Source organism: Acanthaster planci, linkage group LG04 (genome assembly GCF_054643075.1).
Source record: "Acanthaster planci isolate LZ-2023a linkage group LG04, COTS_SCS, whole genome shotgun sequence".
NCBI lineage: Eukaryota > Metazoa > Echinodermata > Asteroidea > Valvatida > Acanthasteridae > Acanthaster > Acanthaster planci.
This window is the reverse complement of record NC_141780.1, coordinates 18,355,698-18,366,977: the sequence shown is the minus strand read 5'-3', so window position 1 is coordinate 18,366,977 and position 11,280 is coordinate 18,355,698. Positions and strand designations below refer to the sequence as shown.

The window sequence follows — 11,280 nt, the reverse complement described above, 5'->3', positions numbered from 1 at the left end:
GATGGCCCGTCAGGAACACCAGTCCGTGGAAGAATTACTTGGGCTTGCTGCAGAAATTAACTTGACTGTCGAGGGTCATCCAGGTTTGAGTTATGACCGTCTATTTAATCATGTTGATTATTACTGCCAAAAGATGCGGTTGTTGAATTCCATTGACGTTTTGGTACTTGATATTGGTACAAATGATCTCTGTCTCCCTGAAATTACGCCAGAGGTTCTAGTTGGGAAGAGTTTTGAGTTCCTAGATGTGTTGGAAAGTAGAGGGATATCACCCCGAAAGGTGGTATTCCTATCTATAATACAACGATCTAAAATCACTAGATCTGGACAGGTCGCGGTGACGACTTTCAATCATAGAATGAGAAGGTTCAACTCACTCTTCAGTAGGAGACTTAGGTCGGAACGTCAGAACGTGTATCTGTTCACGCAGAAGCGTGTGAACTACCCTAAGTATTTGAGTGATGGTTGTCACCTCAATATAGAGGGTATGAACAAGTATTGCAAGGGTCTCCGAGCGGCCATTGTTCGCTATGGCTTTCACTAGTTTGTAGAACTAATACATATATTTTTCCCTTGCAACTACGATTTTAGCTAGGCTATATCGAAGAAGATCAAAGGTGTCCACTCTTGAAAAAGAGACAGGCTGTGCCTCACCGATGATCACGCATTCTTTTGCATCACTTTTATCGGATGTTGTTAACATGTTTTATACTTTTGTACTTTAAAAAAAAGTGATTGACAGCCGTTAAGTGATCACCAATGAGTGTCTTTTGAGGATAAATCATTTTAGACAAGTTTGCCCTGGAAAGGGGAATCCCATTTTGGTATTATGTCTCCAAACTTTATCTTACATCAGTGATATATTATGTGAGGCTATTCCCGGCGTTATGCTGTTAACATCACCATCCTGGGGCGTATGGTGTCAAAGTAGGGAACTTGTGGGGAGTTGCCCGTATATTTATCATGTATAATCTACATGCACATGGTATACGCCTTTAAGATCCTTTCAATGTTTACGTTGTTGCATAGCAACTGAGAGGGTCCCCTCACCCTTCACGTTGACGTGGCCTTGCGCCTCTATTGGAATTAGCTCCATTTAATTTCTATCATGATAACATAAGATGTAGCCGGAATACCTTCCGCTGACTTCATTATCTGTTTTAAAACGCTTGGATTCGTTTTTATTGTAATTACGGGCATTGTCAACATTTTTACTATTTATACCGCGCTTGGATATGCCGGTCTGCCCAGTGTGCGTTACCGACCCTTCGACCACGTCTAGTCCTTTTTCTTTCCGTGGCCATCTCGGTGGAGACAGCGCAACATTTCGGGACCATTTCGGACAGTTTTCAGCCTGTTCCCTTGGAGTTGCTGGGCCCTGCAGACCACTGTAGGTCTCGCAACCCGTGGTGTCTGGGTGAGTCGGGGTTTGGGGGGTATTTGGCATATCCTAGCGCCGGTATTTGTAATTTCATCCATTATACGTTGCCATTTATGGTCACTTATAAACGTTCGACATGTACATCGTCTTCGCGCTGTACCGTCACGTGGTCAGTGCATTTGCATAAAGCCCCAAAGCCACCGTGAATAGAAATTTGGGTTGTGCTGTTAGCTTAAATAGCATATTCGCTTCCATGTATTATGTGTGCTATGTATAAGCAGTACGCACTCATGCCATTGCAGAACACCATTGCATTTGATGTCATTGTTGTTTAATTATTGTCCATGAATCAACTAAAGCACTTATGTAATTAATTAGGGTTCATGCCTTTTGTATTAATTTATAGGGTTTTCTTTCCATTGACGAATAAATTGGAGGTGATTATTTGACGACCTGTGTTACAAGCTGATCCAATCCATCCCTTACCGGGAGACCAGTCTCCCCCCTCCGGATCGTCAGGGTCCGCCCCCAGCGGGCGCGCAAGCGCTGCCGCTACAGAAATATCATAAGCAAACTAAAAAGTATTTGAATATATAAGGTCTTTGTCTTGGTCTCGAACTCTAGAAACCTAGAATATGTAAACAAAACTCAAAGAAACTTCAAGAAACTAGAGAAAATATTTCCAAAATGTCAAAGAAAAAAATATCACGGTTATGCAAATAAAAGAAATTTTTTAAATCAAATACAAATCCTTACAGTTTAAGTAAGATTTATCGGTTTACGATGAACGAGCCTTAAGGAAAGACTTGGGATAATTGGGAACATAAATGTTAGGATAAAGAACAGAAGTTGATTTGTTTGTTAAGGAAAGAAGCCGGGATATCATTGATAAACTCCAGTAGATAAAATGAACTTAAGCATTGGCGGATAAAATATATGATGGGAGGGGGTCACTCGTACCAACTCTAATGTGATTTGACCGAGTGTCTAAGTTTTTGTTACAGTGGGGCAAGCTAAGGCTAACATAAAGAACCACGGGACATATTACCAATTAAAGGTTGAGGACATTTACTGTAAAGGGAAATTACATGTACTATTTTCTTTTTCACTAGAAAGTAATTTAAAAATTCTCACAATTTGTGGCTTTGTCAAATAACTAATAACGCCATTATGTTATACATTGTACAATAAACTATGTAAGATCAGCCCCCATGGGCAAAACCTTCCTTTTTAATCATTCCTCCAAAGTTTTCTTCCAACATTTTCATGTTAATTTTAATTTCTGCTTAATTCTTTCCAGCCTGTGTAAACAGAAGGACCGTACAAGCGATTTGCTGCAAACGTTATAATCTGCAGAAATTGGTCAAACCAAACCTTTTCATTTCTTGATCGGACCACCATTAAAAAGCCAAAGGTGCAAAGTTTTCGGAAACATTTTTACTGAACTGAGTACACTTAGAGAAACTACGGGGCAAGGGCGCGAACCTATGTGGAGTTGAAAATGCCACAAGCCGAAATATATTTTTAAACGAGAATAACTGGAAAAAGGCATGACAACGACGTGAAGAAATATAATGGTGAGAATAAAAGGGGGAAGATATAAAACGATAAAAAAGCCTATTGAGTTTACAATAGGAATGAGGATGAGTTTACTAAAGAAAGGCGACCTGTTGATATTATATCACCAGGCCTACTTCCATGGAACAAACGATTTTAAGGAAGCTTTCTTAGCAAAGACTCCGGGCAAGCTTCTGCAACCCTTAAAGTAGCCACTATTCTTCACCACTTTAAACTGAGGGGGTGGAGCCGCTGTGAAGGGTACAACTTTACAGAAAAGTTGTGAGTCCAAGGGCGGGTATTGCCCAGTTTCCAACCTACCGAATTTTCGCCAAGCATGGTACGTGTTGTACAGGCTGTTGTTGGAGTGAAGGAGTTGGAGATAAGCTGCCAGGGCTTCAATTGAGTTGAAATCGCCGATGTGAATAAAAGACTTTGGAGGTAGAAGTCGTTGGTATGTTTCCTTCCTGCCTCCGTAAACTACTGGCACTGCTCCCGCGGCGAGAGCGTTTTCCCAAACTTTCCTCGTGATATATTCATCACACTCGGAATTCTCGAGTGAAAGATAAAACTTGTACCGTTCCATGACACGCGTACAATTCTTTGCAAAGGCGTCAAAGACTGGAAAGCATTGTGCGCTTCCACACTTTCCGAAGACATCGACGGGGACGTACCTCTTCAGCTCGCTGACGAACTCTAGGCGAGGCCAGAAGGTGTATTTACAATTGCTGGCCATCCAGGCTATCATGCCAGTCTTACTAGCCGACCAGTCCCGCTCAGTTGACCTCACGCGTTCAGGGTGGTTGGGCGAGTATTTTGCAGCGAGAAGTTCGATGTCCGCTTCAGAGTGGTACGTAATTGAATGATGATACAGAATCTCGCCAACTGACTGGTCCCAGAAAGTCATCATTTGTGGGCTCTCTACACCGTAGAAAAACCAATGAATCTTGGGATTCAAGACTTGTCTGGAAAAGAACGACAGGGTATATGAAAATTCTACTTTCTCCACAGACAGAATTTGTCAAACAATCATCAGTTAACTAAGAGTCATAAATTCAAGAAAGTCACTCTTTCATCACTGGCTTCCAAAAGCTTTTACGTGTATTATAGTTTCGTGGCAAGTTTAACATTTGTGTTGAATAGTTGCAGATTATTTACGACAATTCGAGAATGTTTTAAATTTTTTTCTGTGTTCCTTGATACCTGCATGGCGAACTGTCCTTTAAGTAAAAAAAACAAACCTTAGATGGGGGAGGAGTTTCGGATGTTTCTCTTTCATATGCAGTGGGTGCATGTTGACAATGATTGCATCAGAACCATTGAGATATCTCGCTTCTACTGTGACTAAGACGTGAACATCACATTTCTGTCTCGGACATTTCAAGTGAAGACTTTTCAGTTTCTCTCCACTTTTAAATTGGGCTGAGTGTTGTTTGAACTGGTCCACGAATTGTTTGTACTCCCTCCAATCAAGTCCGGGCAGCAACGACTGCAGCAGAATCGCAACAGTAGTGTTACACCTAGGTGCTGTGTGAACGTTCCCACCGCGATTATGTCCAAATTCTGGCCTGTTGCCATGCTGGTTTGAGATTCCTTGCTTAACCACAGTGACTCCATGATTCTCTTGCCCCTGTGATTCGTTTCTGACACGCTGTGCGATAGACCCCCTCTTGTCCCATTCCCATGGTGGGAAGACGACTGGTAGGACATTGTTGACGATCAGCCATGTTAGACTTATTGTGATTGCAAAGAATACTGGGATGTGATGCATTCTCAGACGGTAAGGAGCCATTCTGTCAAATAGGTTCCCTTCTCCAGTTCGCTCCTTCGCCCTTCGTCACTGAAAGCCGACCACTGGTAGGCGTAGAATGTTTGAACTAAATCAAAATGCTTCCTCTTAAGGTTGAGAGTATTTCGTCCTTTGAAGTATTTCTATACGAATTTTCTTTTTGTGACTTTTGACGTTTTTTCTTCTTCTTTTGTTCTCGCGGCGTGACGGCTTGGAGGCACATTTACAGAATATATAGCGCCGCTCATCGGTTAGCCTGGGATCAACTCGTCACGCTGAACTGAATGCATTCGCACAATCGGACTGTACAAAGGACTGTAAGGGGATTTGCACCCGTACCAGACTGCTTTATACTTCCGTACTTTCCAAGCGTCCCTTGCAATAATTTTCAATCATGAATTTGAAATTATTGATCAGAGTATAGACAGGTGCAAATTTATCATGAAATTTCATTTTGTTGCTTCATTTGTACTCTCAACATTCAAAAATGAAGAGTTGACCTCGCTTTCAAATTCAGTATGGCCGGCCCCCATGAATAAAGTTTATAATTATCTTCACCCTCACCCAAGGCCGAGTTCGGGCAGCTTGTTCCCGTATGTTCACGAACAGCTCGATTTGTTGTTCGTTGGTCGGCTGCTCGAACGCCGGGAACAAACAACTGGTTATCGCTGGTAGTTAGTGACAAGCAACATGCAACATGGCGGCGTCCATGTAGGCTAAGTTATTCGAGAGTTAATATTTGGATGGGCTGAATTCTTTTCTATAAAAACAGGAATATTCATAATTAATGTTAAATTTTGCAAAACTTCCCATTGTCTTTGGCTTTGGAAGCCATCTCTCTACTTTTTGCAGCTGTTCAAAAATCAAAATCTCACGAGTTTTTCCGTGTGTTCCTGTAAACCCTGACGAAGAGGTGGTGTGTGATTCTGTTCCGAGAACAGTGTTCTTGAGTCGTGTTCCCGCCGTTCGAGCGCGAGAACAAGAAACCCGTGTCAAGAACAGGCCGCCCGAACTCGACCCAACAGAACGTCCTGCACGCGCTAACAAAATAGAGGGCGCGCTCTGATACATACAAGACACACTGCCAACAGTGAACCACAATACATCATTAATTAAACAAGTTGAATCTCCGCTCCCCTTGGTTTTTTAAGTTTTTCTACGGTTTTCATGGATCACCGTCACACTGGGATGTAAAAAAGGGACTAATGGGAAAATGCAAGAATACGAAGAAACACACTTATGGTCTGCAATGTTGAAAACGAATTATTAATTAATAAAACAGAAAAAGTGCTTGTTGAACCAAATCTTTATAGATAAGAATTTTGCTGTAAAGAAGTTGTCTTTACAGGACAATGTGTCGGAGAGCTATATACCACACATCAAATCCACCATACAGCACGTGTTATTTTGCAAAACTATACAGGGTTAATTAATGATTGGGCTGTCATTTCATGCTAGTAAAGACCACCCCCCCCCAAAAAAAAAGAAAGACAAAAATGGCAAGTCTTTCACATAATACTATGAAAGAGTTGGGACATGTAGGCAGGTGTATCAAGTGGGACGTCACTTAAGTTTTAACTAGGTCCTAGGAGTTACGTGCATACGCACAACTTCAACTATCGTCCAATGGGAGTCTGCAAATCGTGACGCATCCGCGTGTATGACAAAGTTACTCACGAACCGGATAGACGTGGTCCGGGGACTTGCCCATATTGATTCGGGTTCATTTAAGAGAAACTGTCAGGGAGAACATTTAATATTGACGACCATTGTTTGTGTGAATGTGTACTTTTGCTTTTGCTACGTAATTTTTGTATTTTTGATGGCTTTTATAATATTTGGATGGATTTTTTATTTATTTTACTGTACTTGTTCGGGTTAATTCGCTCATTAGTTTGGACGGCAATGGAAATAAGTTGAATTAATTTAACTTTTTCGTTACCCCTAATATTTCTACTTTTGGAAATTGTTGGGTTTGCTTTTCTTTCATTTAGTTTTTGTAATAATATTTCGTTGAAATAAATCAAATCAAATACACTATTATCCGCTCCAAGCTGGAACAAATGAGGGCGTGTTTCGAAATGAAATCGACAGTCCTTAACCCTTTCAGCCCCAGAAGTGCCACCCGGGCTCAAAGTGGCATGCGGGTTCTTTACCAATTAGCCTTTGTGGCACACGATTTCAGTGTCACTTCGTTACCAACGTTCCTCTTTGGCACACAGACCAAAATGCCAGCAACAGGAATGTAAATAGCGCTCTCTCCCGCCGTTTGACATCGTCTCGAGCGCTCTGATTGGACGAGATGGCTTTGGCACGCGATTGGCGCGTCCTTACAACCACAAGAGGCGAAATGACCGGGGCTTCGGACGTTATCGACGAAATTTTAGCAGATAGTGGCTCCAAAATATCCTCGGATGAAACTTCTTCCTCATCAGAAGAAAGTGATGATGAATTAATGGCGACCACATCATTCGCCACATCGAAGCCACCGGGCACCCTCAAGCTGATCTTCAGGTAGGCCTAATTTAAGGCATATACATGTACACATGTACAGCCTTGCAACTAGACACTCGAGTCTCAATCATTCATATCATTATCATTACAATGTATTGCATTTTACAACCACTAGCAGGCTTGCCATATTTTTTCCGATGTCCCGAATGTGTCACGAATCCTAATTGTTATTAAATCGAGGAAAAGGAAGGATTTCAATCTTTATTCCTTATACCCTGAGATGTACTGTGCCGTCTCAATGCAGAATAACTTGTCATTGTTTCCCCGCAGAAATTAAAAATGCTAAAATATTACCCTCAATTGACTGGTATATTCTACGGAAAACAGAACACGCTTTTGGGGGGAGAATGTCACTTTGAGATTGTGAGTGTACATAACCAAAGGTCCGGTGAATACAAGCAGTGTGTGTGAATAGTCATTTCGGTCCAATCGAAATCAGGGAAGCCCCATCTATTGCCACTTCAATGAACAGCTGAATAAAACATACTTATACCTAACTCCTAGTTTTTTCATGTACAGTGCTTTGATGTCTCGCATAAACACTTTGTAAATATTGTTCTTATTAGTTCTAATATTATTCTTCAATAATGCAACACTGGATGGCCAGCAACCTCCACTTACCAAAAGCCACTACCTGTGAACTTTACAGAACCGACTGGGTGTAGCCAGAATTTCAGTCATCTGTCACCCTTACAGGTATTTCAACTCTTCTTCTGTGAAGCAGTTTGGCAATTGCTGGTGAGGGCCGGAGACCAACCGATATGCAGATCAGACGCTATCTGCAGAATCCGCAAACTCTCAGTGTACTTGGATTCCAACGGATGTTCCTGAAATGATGGCCTTTGTCGCACTGCTGCTCTCGATGGGCATCAACAAAAGGCATAGCTACACAATGTACTAGTCCAGGTGCGAAGTTCTTCGAAGTCCTTTGTAGCCGTCGATAATGTCTCGCAACTGATTTATGGCACTCCTTCGATTTTCTCCACCTTGCCGAGAACACAGCAGACACTCTCCCCGTGACTAACTGTCTAAAGTTCGTCCGCTACTGAACATTGCCGTTTCGTTGTTTCGTAGCATCTATAAGCCCGGACGAAACCTCTCACCGGATGAGACTATGATAAAGTTTAATGGTCGACTCGGTTTTAAACAAAACATACAACGCAAGTCGGTCAAGTATGGCTTGAAATGTTTTTCCTTGAACGAGTCTCAAACCGGTTCCACACGTGACTGGAAGATGTTTACTGGATCCAAGGCGCCATCAGAACAAATCATCTGGCACTCTGATGCGTACGCTGAAGCCAACCATCCACCCAACCTTACAGCATCAGGCCAAGTTGTCGTCGACCTACTGAAAGGGCTGTAAAACAAGGGACATTTGGTACACTAGCCCCGCTTTTGTGCGCAAGTTGTCCCGGCTACGGTTTGGAGCTCGTTGAACTGTGCGCTATACCACACAAAGCATTCCAGACAGTGCAAACCCTAATAAGGTCCCCATGAACCGACATGATCCACCTAATTATGGCGACTGCAAAAGTGACACTAAAAACATTCGTTGCAAAACAAGTTCCACCAGATGTCGTACAATCGAAAGACCTGCCGTCGTCAACGATTATATAATAAGTACATGGGCGGAAGCGACTTAGCATCACAAATGTGTCAGTACTACACGCATCATCATAGATCCCCAAAATGGTGGAAACGCATTTTCTTTGCAATTCTTGACATCTGTTTGGTTAATGCTACCGTCGTGTACAGCAGCATCCCTACAAAGCGTCCGCTCACTAGCTTGGATTTCCGGGTCCAGGTCATTATAATGAACGGTTGTCCGCCTGCAGGACGAGCAACGTAACACCACGTGCCCCTGAAACTGAAACTTCTCCCCTTCGACCACTCCCCTTCGACCACCCCCATTCCAATGTTGCAATGGATCACCCTGTGCGGACACCAGCCTTTGACGCAACATTGGATGGGGCGGGGGGGGGTGGGGTGGGAGGCTGGGAGGCAAAGGCTTTCATGAAACCTGAGCCGAAACTCATGTGCCATAAATGTGGTGTCATCTCCAATCTTGTTGTAGACAAAAATAATTGTAGCACAACCGGGAATGAAAGAAGTTTATTCCTATGATTTTATCAATGGTGTTTCATGATTAGGAAAGAGTTCCACGTAAAAATTTTACTCATATTCCTCTTCGGTTATCAAATGGTTCCCAGAAAACAGAGTACAAGCTTTTTCAATGAAAACACAATTTGTCAGACCAGTCTCAGAGGGCATGTACAGAGGGTGTAAAATGAACTTCGTGTATGGAACTCTTTCCCGTGATTTTTAACCGAAATAACTAATATTCTCCTTATTGGATATCATCACTATTACCCAATGGGGTGTCATTGTAAGAGAGGCCTTTCATGATCGCGACTGGTGAGGGCGCTATACACTAAAAGTTGCTTAATTATGGCTGGTAAACAAGGGAACTTGCATGTAAAATAGTGTGGTAAGGGTGAACCCCTACAACTAAATTCCCATAGATGCCGTGATAAATCCCCATACTTCACAAATATTTTTAAAATACAACTGGATTACGGTGAAGGTAAGTACGAAGTGTCTCATTTAAATTATCAACTGGTTCCCACGAGTTCTAGCTCGATGGAAAATCTTTCCACTTAATTAAGTAGTACAATTTACCGTCAATAAATTTACCTCGCAAAACCTTTTCCACATGATATTCTCTAGTATTGGGTTTCGTAATGTTAGGTAAACCAGGTATTTTTGAACTCTGTTTTGATTCATGAGTTGCTAACGGTGGTTCAAATGAATTTTGTGGCCAATCACCATCTTCCAAGTTCTGCAACGGATTTCTGAACAAGATTTCGAGGCATTTCATTGTTGGAAGGTCTGATAAATCGATTGTATGCAAACTTCATCCGGTTTACATGAATAGGCGTACGAAGTAACTTATTGTTTTCAAGGTTTCTAACTGTGAAATTCACAGGTCCTGTTCGATGAACAAGTAAATATGGACCACACCAGTACTTCTGCAACTTTCTAGAAAGACCCTGTTGTGTAGTTGATATATAAATGTAAACAACATCTCCTACTTGATAGGTACATCTTGTGCACGACTATTATAACGGTCTTTGATGGCTACTTGGTTCGATTCCAAATGCTCTTTTGAAAACAGACCTGAGTTCCTCAACAACCTTTGTGTAATCTGTCTTTATGCTGTCTGGTAAATAAGCAAACCACAAGGCAGGAGGACCCGACAACCGTTACGTAACCCTAATGACAGAACTTCCTTATCGTTTACAAAATCTAAGTTTGGCATAATTATCACGATCACTGAGTCGAGAACGTCCAAAACGGCCCTCGATTTATTTAATATAAGGCACAATATGATAATTAGGTACTATCAACCTAAAGAACGCAAGAGTGTAATAGTTTTTGCAGTTTTTCCGTTCACCCTTTCTTCTGTCGTAATGTACAACCGTCTGGCTGATTTCAAAAAAAAATGTCTAATAGCTGTCGGCATGTATGCTGACCCGCACCATGTTCCCACAGACGATGGATACAAGGCACAAGTGTTGAATACATATACCAGCATGAACCGAAAAGTCCCGGCTGCCTGATTCACTAAATCGCGATTACCCAAAAACCTTCACTCGTGCCCTAAGCTTGTGATTCGGGGCAAGCTTTTGCTTAGTTACGTAAGAGCCATCTTGCAACAATACACAGATTTTCAACGGATGAGAAGGGCACAAAGGAACCCGTCCATTCGCGAAATGTTTGTCGCTATGCCATATGCAGCAAGGTATGAGACGGAGAGAACCCCCCCTGCTTTGTGTTGGTCATTGTCTCGCAGGGAATCTGGGGAATTCCTTTCAGACATCTTGGGGGGTGTGCTAAGTAACAATAGTCTGGAATGTGTATAGGGATTGGACATACCTTGCTGCATATGGTAGGCCTGTAGCAACAATGTTTTTAGTCTGGGGAATTCAAATCGTTATGTTTATGTGCAGTCGGATAAGTCAGTGCACATATTTTATTC

The 11,280-nt window shown here is 42.1% G+C and overlaps 1 protein-coding gene across 1 annotated transcript; it reads right to left on the bottom strand.

Annotated features, from left to right (window-relative positions):
* Positions 1–1,944: 1,944 nt before the first annotated feature.
* Positions 1,945–4,884, bottom strand: LOC110990168 (core alpha-(1,3)-fucosyltransferase-like). Its single transcript, XM_022255026.2, has 2 exons — positions 4,180–4,884; positions 1,945–3,903 (listed from the first exon to the last, which is right to left on the bottom strand). Exons 1-2 carry the CDS (start codon positions 4,728–4,730, stop codon positions 3,072–3,074), a joined length of 1,383 nt encoding a protein of 460 aa, XP_022110718.2. The 5' UTR covers positions 4,731–4,884; the 3' UTR covers positions 1,945–3,071.
* Between the last annotated feature and the right edge of the window lie 6,396 nt (positions 4,885–11,280).